At 45.3% G+C, this 22,483-nt stretch overlaps 1 protein-coding gene across 3 annotated transcripts in view; it reads right to left on the reverse strand.

Moving 5' to 3' along the window:
• The window catches only part of MSH2 (mutS homolog 2), a 799,418-nt gene that overhangs the window by 365,809 nt on the left and 411,126 nt on the right, over positions 1-22,483 (reverse strand). For all 3 annotated transcript variants that reach the window (XM_078649651.1, XM_078649652.1, XM_078649653.1), the window contains one exon: positions 9,112-9,235. In XM_078649651.1, the coding sequence (XP_078505777.1) occupies positions 9,112-9,235 (124 nt within the window). The remainder of the gene's footprint in view (positions 1-9,111; positions 9,236-22,483) is intronic.

The raw sequence follows: 22,483 nt of genomic DNA on the forward strand, positions 1-22,483 counted from the left end.
GAAAATCATTGAAGGAGGCAGAATTGGAATTTTATAGGGGTCCCTGAGGCTGAAGAAGGCAAATCACATCCCAAACAATTCTTAGTGGATGTTATCAAGGAATTATTTGTGAAGGCATTTCGCAATTATTAGAGCACACGGATTTTACATTCTATAAGCCAGGAGATGCAGTATTTCCATACACAATCCCGGCTTGCTTTTCAGACTTTAGAATCAAGGAACTGGTCAATGATAAAAAGAGGATGCCAAAGTTATTTAAGTCTGCCATCAGTGCCTCCTCTCAGTTCTTCACTGATTAGGTACTATGAAAAAGCTGAGGCAGAATAATAAAAAGGTTAATGGCCAACTTGAAGATTCAGGGAGTACAAAGTAATGCAACAATCTCAATCAATCAATCAGGGGTTTGTAAGGGCGCTATTCACCCATGAGGGTCTCAAGGTGATCGGAGCAGGGGTCCGCAGTGCTGTTCAGCCGAAGAGCCAGGTCTTGAGGGTCTTCCTGAAGGAGTTCAGGGAGGTGGAGAGTCTGATGTCTGTCAGGAGCTCATTCCAGGTCTTGGCTGAGATGTAAGAGAAGGACCTTGCACCTGCTTTAGCTCTGTGGATGCGCAGGGTTTTGGCGAGGATGAGATTGGCAGATTGGAGGTTTCTTTGGGGTACGCGGGGGCGACTCTCGTTGAGGTATTTGGGTCCAGTGTTGTGTAGGCATTTGTAGGCATGGGTGAGGATCTTGAAAGTGAGTCTCTTCTCCACGGGGAGCCAGTGGAGCTTCCGTAGGTGTTGGCTGATGCGATTGTGTCGAGGGATGCCGAGGACGAGTCTGTTGGCGGTGTTCTGTATCATCTGGAGTTTGCGGAATAGGGACTGGTTTATGCCGGCGTAGAGTGTGTTTCCATAGTCCAGCCTGCTGGTGAGGAGTGCGTGGGTGACGGTCTTCCTTGCCTTGAGGGTATCCATTAGAATGTCTTGGGGAGGATGCAGAGGGTGCTGAAGCAGCTGGAGGCTACGGCGTTGACCTTTTGGTTAATGGAGAGGGATGAGTCGCGTATGATGCCAAGGTTTCTGGCGTGGTCCGTGGGCTGCCGAGCGCGGTGGGCCGCCAGGTGTCCTCCATGCTGAAGGGGTGGTTCAGAGGACGAGGACTTCTGTTTTCCCAGAGTTGAGGTTTAGGCAGCTGTTGGTCATCCAGGCCGCGACGTCCTGTATAATTCCTTCTGACTGGCGTGGTGGGGTCCTGGGTGGGGAAGAGCATGAGCTGGGTGTCGTCGGCATAGGATACAATGCTGAAGCCGTGTTGTCGGACAATGGCGGCGAGGGGGACCATGAAGACGTTGAAGAGGGTCGGGCTGAGTGATGACCCCTATGGGACCCCCGCAGGTGATTGCCATGGGGTCGGAGAGGAAGGGCAGCAGTCTGATCCTTTGGCTTCTGCCGGTGAGGAATGATAGGATCCAGTCGAAGGGGGTTCCTTGTATGCCGGTGTCATGTAGTCTGGCCACGTGTGTGTGATGGGGACGGTGTTGTATGCTGCTGATAGGTCGAGCAGGATCCAGGCTGCGGTGTGGCCTTGGTCGAGCAGGGCGCGGATGACGTCGGTGGAGGCCAGTATGGTGGTCTCTGTGCTATGGTTGCTTCGGAATCCAGATTGAGACGGGTTGAGGACGGCGTTGTTTTCGATGAATCTAGTCAGTTCCGCGTTAACTGTTTTCTCTGCGACTTTAGCAGCAAAGGGGAGAAGCGGGATGGGTCGGTAGCTCTCGAGGTCTGTGGGGTCTGCTGATGGCTTCTTGAGCAGGAGCCCGACTTCTGCGAGTTTCCAGTCATCTGGGAAGGTGCCAGTTTCTAAGGTGGTGTTAATGGTGCGTTGTAGTTTGGGCGTGATGAGGGCTTTGTGGTAGATGTGCAGTGGGCAGGGGTCAGTGGGGGCCCGAGTGGATGCCTTTCATGGTCGAGGCGTCTCTTCGGCCGTTATCGGTGGAGATGGTAGCCTTGGCTGGTGTGGCTGGAGAGAGGTTCTGGCAGGGGGTGATGTCCGTGGCCTCGCTGCGGGGATTAATGAATTCTTAAATGACAGAGAAGTGTTCCTTGAATGTGCTAGAGTTGGCAAGGATTATGTTGTGAATGAAGGTCTTTTTGCTAGTTCTGATTCATTGGTGGAGTGGTGTGGCTCACTGGTTAGAGGCGGCAGACCCGTAAGCAGAGAACGGCCCGGGACCAGGGTTCAATTCCCGACGCGGCAGGGTCGTGGACCAGGGTCAAAACGGACTCGATAATTCTCGCCTCGGTGCCTACTCTAACCAGGGAACACACTCGGCAACTCTGGGCATTAAGCTTGCCTCATCTCTACAACGGCACCCCACAGACGCCGGGGATGCCTGGTTTCACCTTGGAGATACCCAGAAAGGGACCATCTCACAGGGAAAACCAGGACGGGTTCCCCAGCGGTCTTCAGCGCCAGGATACTCCATTGAGTCGCAATGCGCTTTACAAGTACACCCACATTTACATTTACATTGGAGGTAGTCTGTCATGGAGTCCTCGTAGGTGGTGTAGTTTCTGGGTGTCTTGCTGTTTCTCCAGTTCTTTTCCAGGCGTCTGCAGGTCGGTGGCGAACCAGGCGGCTTTCCTGGGGCACTGTTTGTCTGGGTTGCGTATCGGGCGAGCTTGTCCGCGCAGTTAGTGATCCAAATGTGGAACTCCCTGGCTGCGAGGTTGGCTTCGGAGGCCGTGGTGTGGCTGTCTCGGATGATGGTGGAGTTGAGTTACTCGTCAGTGACTTTACTCCAGTTCCTTCGAGGGGGGCGTGGGGATGGTTTGGGTGCCTTAGGTTTGTCGACGAGGAAGTGTACACAGTGGTGGTCAGTCCAAGGGGGTTGCGTGGTGTGGCTAAAGCGGATGCTGTTTCCTCCTGCGAAGATGGGGTTAAGGGTGTGTTGTGCGGTAACAAGTTGTTTGAGTCCGATGTTGGCGAGGTTGTCACGGAGTGTGGTGTCGCTGGGGTTGTCGAGGTGGAAGTTCAGGTCTCCGATTAGTATGTAGTTCATCGATGTGGGGGTATGTAGGCAAGGGTGCTGCAGAGTGGGGAGTTGGGGCAGGTCTGGATCTGTAAGTGCAGGTGTTCGGCGAAGGGGAAGGTTTTGCTGGAGGTGGTGAGGCGGAGGGAGCTCTTGTGAATAATGGAGAGACCCCCTTCCGGGTGGTTGGGGCGGTCTTTCCTCTGATACTTGTATCCGTCCGGGATGGCGATGGCAATGTCGAGGCAGAGGAGGCGCTGGTCCAGGTTTCCGTGAAGAAAGCGACGTCAGGCGAGAGAGAGTCCAGCAGGTTCCAGATCTTCATGGCGTGTCTGTGCACAGAGCGCCCGTTGAGTAGGATTCATCTTAGGGCATCGGCGATCGGAGCAGTGGTGAAGGTCTGACGGCAGTGGCAGCTGGAGAACTGGCCATAGGTTGTGCTTGGCGTGGCCTGTTGGCAGTCACTGTGCATTCCTGGGTTGAGTGCGAGGAAGACAGCTGTGTTGCAGCGTGGATGGTTCTAGGGGCAGGGTCTCTGGCGCGGTTGGGGATGGGTGCAGACGGGCTGCCTTTGCGCGCCAGCGGCACTTCCTTTGCGCGACCGCACAGCGGCCGCCATGAAAAAGGGGAGGGTGGAGGGACGAGAAGCTGGGAGGCGGGAGAATGGCCAAACAGGGGAGGGGCCGCAAGGGCAGCAGCGGCGGGAACGGGGGCTGGACCAGGAGGGAAGGAAAAATAAAACAGGGAAGGGAGCAGAGGCGGTAAAGAAAATTAAATTAAGTGGCTAAAGCGAAGGCTACGGGGGCTGCAGGCGAGGGGCAAGCGATGGGCAGGCTGAAGCGGGCGAATCCGGAGCGGTGCAGGCAGCAGGCGCGAGCACCAGCATGGAACCTGTCTGGAGGTAGGTCAGAGGTCTGAGAGCAGGTGGCTGAGCAAGCGGAGCTGCTGGGGAGAGAGTAGACCTCAAGGGTCTTACTCGCGCTCCTCCGCAGCGGCCGCCATTAAAAAGGGGAGGGGGAGCGACGAGAAGCTGGGAAGCGAGAGAGGGGCCGACCGGGGGGGAGAGGCTGCAAGGGCAGCAGCAGCGGGAATATGATACATTTATTATACATTAATTAAGCTTAAAATACATCTACAAATACAATCCATATAACACATAATTCATCAGTTAATACTTTATATAAAATTGACGAACATAATCTGCCCAAAAAGGTAATAAGTATCAATTAACTGCATCTGTGGATATAGGTTGGCATTAAATCTAATTAATTCTATTAAAACTGGCATCAGTTCTAACTTAAAAGAGTCAAGGGCATCAACAAACTACATGTAGACATTGTTAAAAAGGCATCTCGTTAATTTTATTAAAATGACATTAGTTATAACTCAACGTAACATTTCTCTATCCTTCATTACGTTACACAGACACTCAGATAGCTAATGTATGGCTACCCTGCTACAAGATATAGTATGCAGTTGTTATTTAGATGCATAGTAGTGTCAACAAATGTTTAATTCAATTCATGAGGTTTAGTGCATTTTAACAATACGTAACCAACTGATATAAAAGTGATAACATGCAGGTGCATATAGAGTACAGGTCACAGCCTAGCAAAGCTAGGTACAAAAAACTGACAATCACAAGATGGCTAGACCATCTCAGCAACTACAGAGATTACTTTTAACTGTGGCCAAAAACCTCCCTTACTTGTAAAGTGAATGCTCAAGTATATGAAGCTAAAGAATTGAAAATTGTTTAATCGTCTGTCCAAAGACAGTACTTGCAGAGCCAATCACACAAAGCCTAAATAAAGGTAGTAGCCATCTAGTATGTTCAGTAACAAATTTTGTGACAAAAAAAGCAAAAGGTGCAAAATATTATCCTTCCCTCAATATAGTAGTCCCAGAGTTCACTTCCCTTTTGGAGCCTTGCATACCTAAGCAATATAGTCCCTAATAGGGAAGAGCCCCCAAACTAACTTGTGTATTTCAATTCAGGATGAATCCAGTACAGGTAGCCCTTCCAAACTTGGCCTACTCCACTTTCAAGGTAGACGCCCAATATACTACCTGGTCTTACCGAAGTGAACTTGTTTTCCACCTAAACCTGAAGTAGCGTTCTTTCACAAGTTCTAAGGTGTTGCATCGTATATCACCTAGGACGCTCCATAAGCCCCCAATTGCAATTCAGTTAATCAGCTCCCCACATGTGGCAGTCAGTTGCCTCAACCTAAACGATCACATCTATAAGCGTCCTAGTGAACGCAAATGTATTGTGACTTTTGGATTCTTGACCAGCTTGACCCAATACATCGCAGGTTTTATTGCTGCCATATCAGAGATAGGCGTTCTCTATCAAACAATAGAAATGTCCATCACTTCATGAAAGGACTACTATATCCCTGTGTCTGTGGTTTAGGGAGGGAATTAGGCACAATTGCAGCCGGGACCCAAGGACTAAATATGATACCTGGGCCTGACTAGCCAGTGATTACCTATCTGGATATTAGTCCCTCAATACGATGTATAAGAGATGCTGGCTAATTTCCAAGCTTTCTACCCCCCCCGAACATATGAATGGATAATACGGGAGTGTATGCATGGTATAAATTATATATACATCAAAAGCGATTAACCTTAGGTCTCTAGGCATATTAGTAGGATCTTATATGTTTTGAATCTTGCAAGAGTGGAGTTTAGCCCCACCCAGTAGATAAAACTACACCAGGTGTGGACCCAATGACGAACCATGCCACACAACTAGCGTGTGGGTGAAATAAGGTCCTAAAAACAAAGGAGGAAATTCCCAACCCTCCAAGCTGGAAGTGGGAATATAGTTGTCCCTTTATGAAGGAATGGACCTCTCTATTGTAGCATGTAGATTGTAAGGGGAAAGTGAGCCTCTGGTCCCTTTTAGACGTTTCTCTCTCCCTCTTTGTGGTACTGAAGCGGACAATCCGCAAATAACATTTAGGAAAAGAAGAACATACAGAGGTACTTGCTTAAGATCCTTTGCAGCTATGCATGTTCAGGGGAGAATGTTGAGGAGTGCGTTCTTTAGAGGGGTAGAGGAAACCCCCTTGTGCCTGTAGGATTGGTGGTACAGATTTTGGGGGAAAGGTAGACATGCCTTTCCCCAATGGATGATTGGTGGGAAGGGGAATTGGACCAATATGGGAAAATAATGCAATTCCAATTATATATAATATGCAAACAATAACTGAACCAACATGGAGAAGGAACTGTATATAATCTCTACGGATATTAAAGGGTTGAATGCATGAAGGGATCAGTTGGTCAAGCCAGAGATTGATAACTTCAAACCGGACAGTGTCATCAGGAGACTAAAATTGCATTTCAGGATAGAAAGGTATTTTCCTTAATGGTTCTTCAGAAGGTAGCATACACCATGCAGAGTGCTTCAATAAAAGAAGTTGCACTTTTAAGTGTTAAAACAGTGGTAAATACACCTGCTCAGATTCAAAAGGATGCTGGATGACCCTTACATAGCCATAGGCCATGTAGTCTATTCTATGTGTGAATACAACCCTAACAAAAATAGGCCTGAAATGTATAAAAGAACTTAGCGGTTGGGAACTTTAACTGCATACTACATTGTATGTTGGACACCAACAAAACGGGTATTAAAAAGAGATTGAGGAAAGCAAAGAGTACAATTTCCTAATAAAGACGTTGTCACGTGGCCCATAGGGACATTGTCGTTTTCACTAAGTTAGCATGAGCACGTCGCAGGCTGCCTGCTGCTTTGCGCACATTATTACACGTCTTTATTTTTGCAATATTTTCTATGGCTGTTTTCACATGCAAACTCATCGCTGTGTTCACTTTCTGCATGTTCCTCGGATTTTGCCTGAACATTATGTGCAAGGTTGAACAACAATGCCCATTGTTATTTTGTTCTGGTCAGACCTTAGAGATCTTCTAATATATAATAATACTATTTCCTAGCAAGGGGAGGCAGGTTGGGCTATATTCTTTTTCCATGATGACATCTCCCTTCATGATTTAAGGACTAGCTGCTATGCTGACTGTATTTGTACTATGCATTTTCCTGCTTGTTGTGGCACATATACTGCATGTTAGGGCACAGTAGTTAAAAATAAATATTTTAAACTGTTAAGTGTCTCTGTCTGATCTTATTGTGGACAAGTACAAGAGCGCGAGCCAAAGGGTGCGTCTTGTTACTGCGATTCCTGAGAGATTTGAGAGTCTAATCATTTGTTTCTCTGTGAGTGAATAGGAGAGCAATTGAGGCACTATAGCAAGTCGGTCCTGGGCTTATGGGTAGTAAGGTGGTAGGATGACTCAGTCCCTATACACCAAGGTCCTATAATACTGCGCATAGTTTTGTTCTTGAGTAGAATCCCTGCAACAACATTACAATTAGCAGATATCTGGCACATGCATAATCTAGAAGACAGGTAATATGCATTCTAATGCCTTTCACATAAGCAACATTTAAAATAGGTTATTTTCTCACTACGATGAACATTCAGAGGTCAAAGTTACATGGCATCTCAAGGTGATGTTAGACCTTAATCCAGTCATGTTAATATGAAAATATATGGATATACAGCAAGATCTAAAGGTCAGTGGACATTTAAGAAAGAAATGCTAAGGAGTTTCTGGAAAAGTTAAACATTTAGATTGTATTATTCTACAACATACATCAAGGCACTGCCTACTTGTCAGTGATCTGGGATACATTTAGGGGCATACACTTGGTAGAGTGGAGGGAGTCACGATTCAATTGCTTCATCAGAATTTACAATAAAAAGGGAAGAAGTGTTGCACGATTGAGCTTATCTTACAGAATTGGCGATCACTCACAAAGATGGTGCAGGCAGTAGAAACTAAACACAGAGAAGCTTTATTGGAATTATAACAGGAACGTTTACAAATACACTGTAGAAACAGGATTATCGTGAGAAACATACAAGTATAGTTTATGGTGAATATATATAATGAACTGCTTATTTATCGACTAATATTACTAATATTTATTATTTTTTCAACTGAATAAGTATGACCAGCCCCCACTACGCATCGGTGTTGGACCACAGAGTCTGGGTCTCTTGTTTTTTTTAAATACAATTTTTTTGTTTTAGAATTTGCAGATCCCAGGGCTGAGTTCACTGCCTCAGTGCAGCCCAGGAGTTCCGTTAACTCTGGTTGGGTAACAGAAAATCAGGGTAAGCTTCTTGGATTCAGTTCTCATTTTCCAGGGCTATAAAGCCATGACTGAATTCCTGAATGGAGAAGCATGGGTGGTGAAACTTGCCATGGGTTTGCTGTACTCTGGCATGAAGCTTGTCCTTTTTTGAATTTGCAGTGCCTTGAAAGCCCAACTCGTTTATTTTTTTTATTTAACCAAGTGGTCCCACTTGGTTAAATAAAAAAAAAATAAAGGCGTTCACTAAGGCCTGGAGGGTTAGAGTGTATGCACCCTGCCCCTATGATTTTGTTTCTCCATATTGGGTACTGTGCCCCACACACGGATATGAAGGATGGAAGTGAAATTGTTCTCTTGCAGCCAACCAATCAGAGCAATTTAATCTGTGGTGCCAACTTTGGAACCGCAGACCTGAAAGGGATAACCAGGGAAAAAATGTTCCCTCGAGCAATCAAATTCCTTTTTTTTTTGGATTTTGGATAAGTTCGGAAGTGTTAACCCTTTAAAGCCCACTCAATGTTTATATCTCAAAACTACTGAATGGATTTACTCCAGCTCAATAACAGCGCCCTTTCAGTGTAAAGTTCAACTTTAATGCCACGCTTCTCATAAATTTGATCAAAGGTTTTGGCTGTAGGCGCAAAAAAAAAAAAAATTCTATGGGGACTAAAACAGCAAAACATTTTTTCACTGCCTCTTAATTTTTTTAATTCTGCAAGATTTTGCACAAAATTAACATGACAGATCTTTATTGACTACGCCAAACAATTGCCAAGTTTATTGCATGGGGTCAAAAGTTCAATGCAAATCAAAAAATGAATTTTCAATGTAAAGTTCTACTGAACCATCTTTAAAACTGATAAGGGATCTTCTTAAAACAAAAAATACATGATCACGTTTTTACCGAGCTCTCTGGCTGCAATATTTAGAGTTGCTTTCATGTTCTTTTCCAGTTCATCCATCTGCTCTCTCAATTCTGTCAGGTTAGGATCAAAGGAGGGCTTCACTAGGAATTCATGATTTTCAATCTAGGGGGAAAAAAGGGTGAAACCCATTAGGTTATCCACTTACAGGGTATTGCTCAAATACTATTCGCAATGGTCCTAAAAGCAATGGAACAGGAGATTATTTGCATAAAGTGTTTCAATCTATGCTTGAGTAAAAAAAAAACTTCCCCTTTACAACAGGTAGCATTACATAAATGAGATCAATTTAATCAAAGGATCGAGAATATGTAAGCTCAGAATGGCGAATAACAAACCAGTATTTTCAAAGGCATTTGTGTTCTAGTAACATTTCAAATTCATCACTCCCCAAACATTTACATTTTTTACACCATTCGTGCTCTGTTTCCAAACAGTATAACAGAAAACAAACCATAAATGTGGCTGGAGAAGGAAAGAAGTAATGGGGTTAATGTGACCAGTTCCCAAAACTATTGATGGGAAATTATATCTCACCTATAAACATGGCCACCAAAATTATGTGATGAGGGACCAAACGGTGCTACCAGCTTGAAGTAAATTATGTGGCAAAGCAAAGTCAAATTACACAGGCTGTTATGCTGTTGAATGCACATTGAGCAGAAAGACCTGGTTCATCGTTCATTATCTAGTATGTTGACATTTTGAACACAAGCAAAAGTGGTTCTAAACAGTTACAGTATTCTAGGATATCAAATGAAAGAAAGACAATTATATATATACATCGCATCCTATCCAAAATGTCACCATCAACAAAAAAAATTCCAGAATGAAAAGTGAGAACATAATTTTATCAATAAGGATGTTTATTGGTAAAAGTAAAATAGTCTTAAAAAACATGCACTGTGTTACATTAGGCAGAAAAGGAGCATGCATAATACACTCGAATTGATTTAAAAAACATTTGCCCGATAGCCTGCATCCCAGTTGGGTCTTCTGATTTCAAGATGTGTGTTCATACACAACAGAGGCCTCTGGAAACCTCTCCCCATTACCAGAGAGTCCTGCATAACAGTACTATTGATTGCATAACAAATATGTGGGTACAGCTTTCTTTCAATTATATTCTAAAATTCTCTGCGCCATTACACAAAAACCGGGACTTTTCGATTTATCTGCTGCTAATGCTGAAATTAAAACAAACTCAGCAGTAAATTCGATTGTGGATTCGGTTAAAACTTTAAAAGAATAATTAAGCTGAGGTACTGAATTATTCAACAACTGCAGAACTTTGAATCCTTTTGCTGTGCACCGGTCCTTGCCCAAAGAACACTACTAAGACATCCTTCCTAAAATCTTAACGCTGTCAAGCGCCCACATTCAGACTTAGATAGTCCCATCAATCAACTAGCAAGACTGCCTTGACTCGGGCAGAAGGTACTGCCTTGCTACAATTATCATGTTCTACTCAGTGTCAGCTTAAGGATTTTGGGGGCATCGGGCAAGAAATATTTTGGGGTCATTGTTTGGAACACATTAGAATTTATTACACATTTTCTTTTTCTAATTCATGTCCTGTGATACCAAACAATATTGAATTTTACATTAAGGGTTGAGATACAGAATTACACAGCAGGGAGCAGGAGAAAATGTTCAGTCTCCCAGGGGGCCCTTGATTGGTGGGGGCCCTGGACAATTACCCATTTTGCCCGTGCCTTAAAATGTCTCTGGTACCTAAACAATTGAAACTCAAATCCCAGCCGGAGGATCAAATAGTGACTCATGCCTCTATCTACTGTAAAAGACTACACAAATGCTGGCACAAAGGGATACTGATGTGAAACAAAGAGGTAAAGCAAGAAAGTTATTTTAGTAAGTGCACACCTTCCCTTCTCTGATTAATTAAATTGTGGCTGTAATTGCAAATAGATGCGTGCATAACAGCGCCGTGGCCGTCCCTTTCCACAGAATATCTGTAAGATGCTTTCAAAGGTGGCAACATTGGTGCCCCCGCTGCTGCACTGCGACAATGAGGAGACTTTCCTCCAACGTAAACCATATTTCTTCCAGTAAACAATATTAATCCGTTGTAAACCGGTAGAGTAATCCAAGTAATCCCAGTTTTTTAATTCACTCCGGAGACAGCCTGATGGTACTAGAATGTTTATTCCGCATTTTCAAATATCATATGTCGCCGAATGAGCTTAAACATTGATACGTGCTTATAACATTCCTTCGAGCCAGCAGAGTAAAAGCCCAATGCATTTCAAACTCTTATAAGTTCTTCCTCATTGTATTTTGAAGAATGTTAGAACAGCATGGGGAAAGGGGAGAGCATTTGAACGATGTCGTGTCTTTGCTGTTTGGAATAAGCACTGGGGAAGAAAACAGGATGAAATAGTGGGAAACGTTTGTGTTTTTATGTCTGCACAGCGCAAGGGTTAGGGAGAGGAATTCACATTATTTTGATTATTTATACATGGGATCTGATTGTGGGAGTGCAGCAGAGGGTGGGTTATGGCAATTTTTTCTGGGGAGGTTTGTGTTTACATTATCATATTTAATGGTCAGTATACATTTTGCGCTTTAGTCTCATTGTTTATACAGCTTTTTTGATTCATTACAGTGCCCCTGAAGAAGAACTTATAAGAGTTTGAAATGCATTGGGCTTTTACTGTGCTGGCTCGAAGGAATGTTATAAGCACGTATCAATGTTTAAGCTCATTCGGCGACATATGATATTTGAAAATGCGGAAAAAACATTCTAGTACCATCAGGCTGTCTCCGGAGTGAATTAAAAAACTGGGATTACTTGGATTACTCTACTGGTTTACAACGGATTAATATTGATTACTGGAAGAAATATGGTTTACGTTGGAGGAAAGTCTCCTCATTGTCGCAGTGCAGCAGCGGGGGCACCAATGTTGCCCCCTTTGGAAACAAAGAGGTAAAGACACTGATTCTACAAATGGATAAAAGAGAAACGTTAAAAAAAACAATAATTTAAATGTGAATACGTTTTGGTGTGAGAATCAAGAGGGGCCTTACAAAAGACGATGGCCTAGCTAGCTCCAAGACAAAACTGGCTTAAGAGTTATCAGAACATGCGATTTGAGTGTTTTGCAATCGCTCATTTTATCGCCTTGGTTTGTGGAAAAGGAGTCCACCGTGGTACCAAAGCTGCAGCAAGGAACTGGTTTTCAAATGGTCTTAAGTAAAACCTGCTCTGGAAAACTCTTGTCTTAGCCTTCTGCCCAATTAAAGCAGAACGGAAGGCAAAGGTATCAGAGTGTGAAGAAGGCGATTAGGCACACACCAGGCAGAGCACAGCCATCTTAGATACTTTGAAAATGCATTGATCCGCGGACACTGGTTGCAGGGACTGACAGGCAATGTCTACAGGTCTTCGGACATTCAAGAAAGAAATACCTAAAGATGAAGAGCATCTGGAAAAGTTAAAAATATAGATTGTGCAATTCTATGTTATAATCAGGGCGCAGCCCCTTTGTTAGTGATGTGGGATGCCCTGAAGGCACAGGATTGGTGGGGTGAAGAGAATCCCGATTCAATTGCTTCATCTGAATGTATGATGCAAAGGGCAGAAGAGGTGCACGATCAGGCTGATCTTAAAGAGGGTGATTTAGTACAGACCAGCTAGAGCTCAGACATCTTAGCTACTTTATCAATGCATTAAGCCATAGACAGATGTTGCAGGGACTGGCAAAGGACAATTCATCTCTGTAGACCCCATGCCCCATCTGCACTCACCTGCTGGCCTAAAGATGAACTTAATGCAAATGGAGATCTGGAATCTTAACTGCAAACGTGTAAGTTATATACTTGCTTTAATTCCACATATTCCATTGATCAATTTAATTATTTATATCTCTTTATTTCCAATTTCCCTGCTTAGTTCTACCAACTGCACCCGTTTCCTTCAAATCTGTAAATGGCTGCTATGGTTTATATTCGATTTTTCATAGTTTCACCTGTGTTCACCGCAAAACGGTCTGGTGTGCTGAAAGTATTTGCTAACACTCTGAACACACCTCATTCCTGAACACACTCAAATCACTCAACAACTGTCAGGCATCCCACTTAAACTGTGTCTGTCACTACTGCTGTCTCAGTAAAACAAGCCTTTTCCGCAAACCTTCAAATCTGGTTCAGATGGTGTGTGGACAGGCAATCTTCCTAGCCCAGGTACAAACCTTCCTTTGAGTGGAAGCAAAAGTGGTCCACTGAACGTCAAATGTGATCACACTCTGCCGATTCACAAGGCTGGTTAATATCCTTATGCAGTAGTAGTTGAATGGACACAGAAGTAGCACAGTAATTACAATTTTGTAGGCAAACAGGTCAAGTGTATCTTACTTTTCTTTTGATAGTCTGAATGTAAACTAGACACACCACAACCTGGCTACAATTATATCTGTAGTGGAAGGGTGTGGGGTAGATTCAGCATTGCAGGACATGAGGCATGCATGCGTGAGAGCTATCCAGACACCCAGCCTTGGGTATCGCAACACCTAATGTACAACAAAATAATGCTATGCTCCTCTCACATTTCTGTCACACTGTAGGCGAATTAAGGGCTTCAAGTTGTGGCAGAGAGCGTCGGTAGGCAGCCACACCAAAACCTGGGATGGAGTTAGAATGGTCAGTATCCCACATTTATTAATCCTCTACCACCATCACGAAATGGGGATGTTAGTCACCTATGTCAAAAGAAGCATTACTTTGGGTGAACCAAGTCACTAGGAGAGCTGAATACTCTGCTGTTAATCAAATCACATGTTGTGCACCTGCCAGAGCACTCATAATAAAAGTATGGTGTGCAGGAAAAATATTGGGTACATGAGAAATGATGAACAAGTTACCTAGCTTCGGTAAAGCTATATCTGGTAGAGACGTTCTAGCCTGCAAATTCCTTACATTACAATATCTCCTGGTGGCAGACTGGATCTGGAAGACTTTTGAGCAGTACCCCTGCTCGCCAGTAGGTGGTGACGTTCGGCTCCACGCAGCCGCACCAGAAGTAACGCGCACAGTACATATACTCTGCCGGCTCTGGTGGCTCAGTAGACTAATGCTTCTACTGCAGAGGCTTGTGTTCGACCTCATGGTCACAGATTCAAATCCCGGCAGGTCCACTCAGCCTTTCATCCATCTGAGGTCGATAAAATGAGTACCATTGAGTTGAGTAACAACAAACATCTGTCATTCAGCGCCAAGGTACCCGTAGTGGTGAACGCGCGCTTTACAAATACACATGTTATGTTATGTTTTATAGGCGTCACCCTGGCGATGACGTCAGTTAATTTTGTGCCTTTCCATGCCAGGGGCGCAGAGCCAAGTTAACTGACCAAGTTGTGGAAAACTAAGGACCTGAGAAGGGTGACCCTGAGCGGATAGGACACAAGAGTTGGTAAGGAATCTGCAGCTAGATTGAGTCTATAAAGGATACAGACTTCTAGCTGAAGATTCCTTACCTTAGTTGCCCAACAAATATTTTCCCTGGAGGTAGGTCTGGAAAGTAGGACCAAACAGGCGAAGTGCCCATCACAATGAACCTGACTGTCTAGGCAGTAGTGGTTGGTAAACTTGTGCTAGGATGCCCATGTTGCTGCTTGACAGGAATCCAGGACAGGAACTCCACGGGTAAGCACAGTGGCCGCTTCCTTAGCTCTGGTAGAATGAGCACGCAAACCCTCCTGCAGTTGCTTCCTGGTCACTGCATCAACGTTCTTGATTCAGAGCACTTTCCATGTAGAGATGGTCAATTTCTGTATAGTGTTCCCCTTCTTTGCTCCCATGTACCCTACGAAGAGGTGATTGTCCACCCTGATATTCTTTTGTGTGGCCTAGGTAGAATGATAATGCTTTTTTGGGGATCCAGACGGTAGAGCCTCTCCTCTTATTCAGAAGGATGAGGTGAATCAAAGAAGGTAGTCAGAGAGATGTTTTGGCATACATGGAAGGGAGTCACAACCTTCGGAAAGAAGGATGCACGTGTCCATAGAATCAACTTCTCCAGGTAGAATGTAGGTGTATGGAGAGTGTGCCGAGAGCGCCTGTAATTTGCTGACCCTCCTAGCCAATGTTATGGCCACTAGAAAGACAGTTTTGATGGTCAAGGTCTAAGAGGGCAATGGTGCAGAGGCTCAAACGGTGCACAAAACAAGAAGGTGAGAGCCAGATTTAGATCCTATTGGGAAAAAATGAATGGCCTGCAAGCAAACATGTGCTGCAAGCCTTTAAGTAATCTAGCAACAACAGATGACTGTAACAAAGGTTGGTCTGGTAACTACAAAAAAGGTTGGTCAGAAATAGCTGAAGCATAACCTTTAACTGTGCCCAGGGGCGCTAGAGGGCGCACACACGGAATGGCCGCCTAACAGGGAGGCTCCCGTTCCCTGGAGAACTTATCCTTCAATAATCCTATCCTACTGGAGGCCGAGTGTCCCCAAATGAAGCTGTTTCGGTGAAATATACTGCCATCTACACCCGGTCCGATTTATGGGTCGCTAGCTGCACCTGGGATCGAGAAAGCGACCCTGCTGGAGTCCCCCAGCGGAGCCACTGGAGTTGGCGGGACGCGGGGATCGGATTACTGCTGCTAGTAGAGGCCGGGGATTGTCACGAGGCGGCAGGCCCTAACCGTTGGCCTTGACTGCGGAGCTCGCACTTTCTGAAACAGTTGGAGTGGCGATTGTCCCCCCCTCCCCTGACTTCTGTGGAGCCGCCCTGGTGCCAGAGTGCTTGGCGGCATAGAGCTGCCAAATTGGCCGGTCTTCGCGCCGATAATACACCCGTACGCCACTGTGCCCAGGGGGTCGGAGAGGGGCGCCCTGGGAGGGACTCGGCACTAGCCGCGAGGGACGCTGGATTCCCCGCACTCGCGGCTGTGGGGCTGGGACCGCTGCAGAGTGTAACGCCTTTCCCGAGCTGCTCCCTGCAGCCCGTACAAATTGCTGGTGCGCTGCCGGAGGTGGAGAGACGGCCAAGGAGGACATTTGTTTGGCGCCCGCTGGTAAAGACTGCTGTTGTGTGCTTTGAATGCTGGTGGAGCCTAGAGATGGTTCCTGATCCCTTCGGATCCTAGAAGTGACTGCATTTACATTAATCCCACGTCGGAGGGCCACCTGCTACACCAGTACATTTATGAGTCCCCTGTTCCCAAAGTGACACATCGCGATTGGCCTAGCACAGTGCTGGAGGGTGCGTGAGGGGAGCTGCAGAGGCGATCGCTGCTTACCGCTGCCTTTTGTGAATACTTGCTCCATTTTCCCATGATGGCACCATTGCTTTGACCTGTAGACTGGCTTGTTGCGTCTGGTTACAGCTTCCATAGAAGTATTGCTGCTGCTCCGCTACATACATGCCGTGGCTCTAGCTATCTATAGAGCACGGCCACATGTGTTCAACCTATGGCCTACACAACGTATATTGCTTAGGGGCAGGTGTATGACTGTATCGGCCTGATTTTGCTTTTTGGTGGACACCTGTGGAAAACCGTTACTGCACGTGGCGTCTCCGTTACATGCTCCCTGACTAGACGGCACTCTGCGTGGCCTGCACGTTTGCAGTAGATTCCCAGCATCAGAGGGCACGAATTGCAGATCTTTCGGCATACCTCGCTCGTGGGCGAGCCAGGAGTCGTCGTGACCCCCCCCATCTGGCCGGATGGGGTGCACTCTTATATTGCTTGACCCCAAGGTGGCGGACAGGGAGAGGCGCAGAGGCACGATGGTGCGACCAGATAACCGCCAACCGAAAATAACCTTCGAAACTGCGAAGAAAGGGTCGAAGGCGACGCCGGAGGGCACGAGGCCTAGCGGAGCGGGAGTTGCCGATACAGACTTCCCACCTGCAGAGCTCGACATGCACCATCTATTGCAGGAGATGCGACAGGGCTTTCCCACGGTGGTGAAGAAAGTGGAAAGGATGTCCTCCAGAATGGACGCTCTGGTGCATAAAGTAGACCAACATGAGGAGCAGATCACGGCGACAGAGCAACGTCTCTCAGACAATGATGATACCACCGCGTCACATACAACTCAACTTGCCCGCATGGACAACCTACTGCGGATTATAGCGGCCAAAAACGAGTATTTGGAGGCCCGTAGCAGACGCAACAACATCCGCGTTCCGGGCGTTCCGGAAACCACGGACACGGGCAGGATGGAGCTATACGTGGAGAACCTCCTCAGGGCGTCGGTAGGAGAAGATGCCTTCTCACCTCAATTTATTGTGGAAAGGGCGCATCGATCGCTGGCCCCTGTCCCTAAGCCCGGAGCTCCGCCGCGACCTATCATCGCTCGCCTGCTGAACTATCGCGACAGAGACGTTGCAAAGAGAACAGCCTGCACTAAGCAGTACCTGCACTACAATGGTTTCACATTCTCAATCTATCCTGATTTCACTCCTCTAGTGCAGGAGGAGAGACGCAAATTTCTGAATGTCAAAAAAGAAACTGCGCGAAGCCCAGATAGACTATGCATTGCTGTACCCAGCGAAGCTGTGGATAACGCATCAAGGAAAGCAGCGATTCCTCACGAACCCGCAAAAGGTGGAAGAATACTTGAAAGACATCAGGAAGGCACAGAGGGGTGGTCGGAGCGGGAACGCTGAACACGAGGACGATCTACCGATACTGGATGAAGATAACTATTGTAGAGCGCTTCCAACGGAATAGACAGACTTGACGCTGTCCTGGATGGCTGGACCTTGAGAACATTGTGTTCGACGGCTCGGACACTACACTGAGAATTGGGACACTTGAACTCGCCCAGTGGTAAAGTATTCCAGGGACCACTATACCGCCTTGGCCTCCACCGAGGGTGGTACAGTACAGGAGGCTAACAGGGGTAAAAGTGGCTGTGCGCTCTTGATGTTGTTTCCCCTTTGGGTATACCCCAACCATGGGAACAAGTTGTGGATGTTGTGGGGGGTAGGGGGGAGGGGCAGGGAGGGAATGGGCGGCTGCTGGCATGATTGGGATGCTGTAGTGGGAGGGGGGCTGAATGTTGTTGAGACGGGTTTTTGCTTTACGGGGGAGAGGTACCGTTGTTTTGACTATGTGGTATAATTATTCACCTGAGAAGGGACTGCATTACAGATACTACTATGGCATGTTGCAATTCGATAATGTTTTTTAGCTTATGACGGGGTTAAAGTCTGATGCGCAACTGAGTTGTATGTCATGGAATATAAGGGGCCTTAACAATGCCAAAAAATGTCGAAATGTGATTGCATATTTGGACCGTCATCAAGTTCAGATTGCCATGTTGCAGGAGACGCACATATCACCGCAGACACGCACCACATTCGCCAGCAAATGGGCAAGCGCCCGAGTTTTTTCCTCCTACTCTACTTATGCACGGGGGGTGGCTATCCTGATTAGACGCACTGTGCCTTTTCAATTGTGTGGTGAATTATCAGATGTGGAAGGCCGCTATGCTAAGATGTGGGGACGCCTAGGCCGTGACACCATTACGTTAGTGAACTGTTATGCACCTAATGTGGATATGCCAGTCTTTTCTACCACATTATGGGGTAAAATCCTTGACGTGGGGTCCCGGCATATCATCTGGGGGGGGCGACTTCAACTTAGCGCTGGCGCCTCACCTGGATAGGGCAGACGGAGTGACACTTTACAGCCCAGGAGGTTGAGGACGATGGATCGGGTGGAGGTGAGTCTCGCACTGGTGGAGACGACAATATGGGGTCTGCCTGAGTTGTTATGTGACACTACCAGTAGACAATCTTTAATTGCATAAATATGCTGCGTATATAATTGCATGTACGCTCACCTAGCATAACTACCACTGTGAACTGTTATTCTGCATGGAAGACTTACTGCCACCCTCCTTACCTCTTCGTAATCAGCTGGAATGTGCTACTCTTGTGATGTATATTGGTCGTGAGACATTGTTCTTGATTGACATGCACTGTGTTTATCCTGATGCTCGTTCCCCGATATGTAATGCTATTGCCTTGCCAAACTATGTATGAAGATGTACGAACCAGGTGTTATTACTTTGTACCACAATGCCAACCTTCTTCTTGTTTTCTGCTGAAAATCCCCAAAATAAAGTTTATTAAAAAAAAACTGTGCCCAGAACAGAGCCCTGCTGGGCTAAGGAGAGAAGAAATAGAAGAACCTTGGATATAGATGCAGAAAGGGGGTTGCCCTGGTGAGACTCACACCATGTCACAACATTTTCCCAATGGCAAGCGTATAACTGCCAGAATTACATCAGACACTTTGGCAGAAAGGTCAGAAGCGGTCAACTGTTGCCACTCAATCTAAATGCATGAAGGCGAACACTGTGCAGGTTCAGGTGCAAAACCCTCCCCTGTTACTGCGACAGAAGATCCGTTGATGAGGAAGCCTGATCGGAGAACTTAGTGTCATGCTCCAACAGTCCGGAATACCAGACTCTGCGTGCCTAAACCAGAGCCATAAGAATAACTTTGACCCGGTCGTTTCTAATCTTCTTGTGAACTCTAAACAGGAGTGGTATCGGCGGAAAGGCATATAGGAAGTTGGAGCTGTACTTGATATAAAGTTTCTCTGTTAAGCAAAACAATTGGTTCGGCTGGGTTTTCAATTGCTTTTGAATGTTCAAAAAGCATCAAGTTCACTTGTAACATATCATTGATTTAAGAAAAAGAGTAGCATGAGCATAACACACACCACAGTAAGAATTCAATAATATATTTTAGAAAAAAGATCAAATAATCAAGGCTGTCGCAATTTACAAATTCAATTGCAAAAGAGGTTTAGGTGACTGTGGTGAAAAAGTGACATGTGGTGATTAGTGGTATAGACCGTACACTATATACAAAACAAAAATGACAGTGCAATTAAGAGGGAAAAAAGAGAATTTCTATTAGTCCTTATGATTTTTGCACATATGATTCAGGATCCATTGATAAGTTAAACTGTAATCGTGAGCGTTGTGCAGACATATGTGGTGCGTCGACGTTTCGACCCCGTAAGTTGCGCAAATTGTAAAGTGTGTCAAGGTGCGTCTTCTTCAGGACAGGAAGGAAGGATGGGCAGCCAAAATGCAGATTCTTTAATGTGTCTGCAAGTGTGAAGGGCATCTGAATCAGGGAGTGGTCTATGTTCTCCACCAGCCAGTGGCAGCCTCAAAGTATTACTTTAAGATTTCTTAGTTTAACGACTTCCACCCATCGGTTGGAGTCTGTAATGGTGGCCAGTCAGGCGATTTACGTGATCTGGCAGAGTGCATCCGTCCGGCTTTTGCTTCGTTCACATAGTTTGAGGCTACCACTGACTGGTGGAGAACATAGACCACTCCCTGATTCAGATGCCCTTCACACTTGCAAAAGAACAATACTGGGATTAGGCTCCCAACAGTAAGGCCAAGCCTTGAACAAATAAGGAACTTACCAGATGCAATACTGCTTACTTATTTAGATTCTTTCTTCTGCGGAGTCTTATTGAGAATGAAACAACAAGGACTACAGACTCCTTTTTCTGTCAGAAATTAATCTTATTTTTTAATTCTATTTTTCACAATATATCAAATAATTGTTTTATTTGTCATTACTTCTTACTTTTAACCTATTCAAACTTCACACTCCTGGTTCTCACTCATACTTCACCTTTCATTCTTTTCAGCCATTTATTCATATCCTGTCAAACCACATTCTTCTCAAACATTTTCTTGCTGCACATACCCCACACACCCTATTTTTTTGTGAAACTTTTTTAGTCCCCATCTCTAAACCTAGCCATAGTTACAATATAAACACAACAATTCTGGAATTAACAATTTTCCCCAAAAAATTTGTTAAAAAATCTCATGGCTAATAACACCCAATAGTCTACGCGTTTCGAACTCTTGCCCTTTCTAGAGTTCTCTTCAGGACCACGCAGCTTTCATTAACCTTGCTTGTGTCAATCAGAACTTATCAATGCCAAAGAATATACCATCTTAAGCATGCTTTGCTCAAAGGTCACGGAGTGTGAATGTCAATCTCCTAGGAAATCTTGCACAGAAATAATGTTTGCACACGAGGGAAAGTCCTTGTCTTTTTTGTAGTTGTTTCCTGACATATTACCTCCTTTTCTCCTTTATGATGTCTTGTATGTGACTTGATGAATTCTTTCAACGGCCGCCGTTGCGGCGTTTATCCTGCCACCTTATATCAAAGCGCCCAGCGGACTCGCTGCTACGTCCCCGTAAATTAGTTGTATCTGCTTATTTGGATTCTGTACTGTGCGAACGCTCTCAGTGCGCTGCAGCCCGTCTGCACTCCCAGCAATATGACGTCGATTATTGCTGAGAGTGCACATGGGCTGTTATTAAAAAATAAGATTAAAAGGGAGTCTGTAGTCCTTGTTGTTTCATTCTCAATAAGACTCGGCAGAAGAAAGAATCTAAATAAGTAAGGAGTATTGGCATCTGGTAAGTTCTTTACTTCACACTTGCAGACACATTAAAGAATCTGCATTTTGGCTGCCCATCCCCCCTTCCTGTCCTGAAGAAGACCCACCTTGACGCACGTTACAATTTGTGCAACTTATGGTGTCAAAACATCGACGCAGCACATATATCTGCACAACGCTCATGATTACAGTTTAACTTATCAATGGATCCTGAAGCATATGTGCAAAAATCATAAGGACTAATAGAAATTCTCTTTTTTTCCCTTCTTAATTGCAGTCATTTTTGTTGTGTATATAGTGTACTGTCTATATCACTAATCACCACGTCACTTTTTCACCACAGTCACCTAAAGCTTTTTGCAATTGAATTGAATTTGTAAATTGCGACAGCCTTGATTATTTGATATTTTTTCTAAAATATATTATTGAATTCTTACTGTGGTGTGTGTTATGTTCATCACTTCTTCTTAAATCGATGATATATGTTACAAGTGAACTTTATGCTTCTTGAACATTCAAAAGCAATTAAAGACCCAACCGAACCAATTGTTTTGCTTAACACTAATAACCAGGTTCTGAGGGACACGGTCACCCCATTATTTTTTCTAATGAAGTGTCTCTGAGCAATAGTGTCCTTGGAAACTGCAGCGTGTGGAACTTACGACATTGCACGTTCTCAGCAGTGGAGAACAGGTCTTACCAAGGCTCTGCCCACTGCTGAAAGAGTCCTTGCACCACCCCCTGATGAAGACTCATTTCCTGTTCTGCTTGTCACCTTCTGCTGAGTTTTTACACTCTGAGATTCAGACCTCACACTATTTGTTTCAGTACCACATGGCGGTGATGTTTTCTATGAACACCTGAAACAGCCTTCCCCTAATCGAAAGAAAAAATCCTTTCAATGCCAAACGAATCATCTGAAGCTC

This window comes from Lissotriton helveticus, chromosome 6 (assembly GCF_964261635.1).
Source record: "Lissotriton helveticus chromosome 6, aLisHel1.1, whole genome shotgun sequence".
NCBI classification, from domain to species: domain Eukaryota; kingdom Metazoa; phylum Chordata; class Amphibia; order Caudata; family Salamandridae; genus Lissotriton; species Lissotriton helveticus.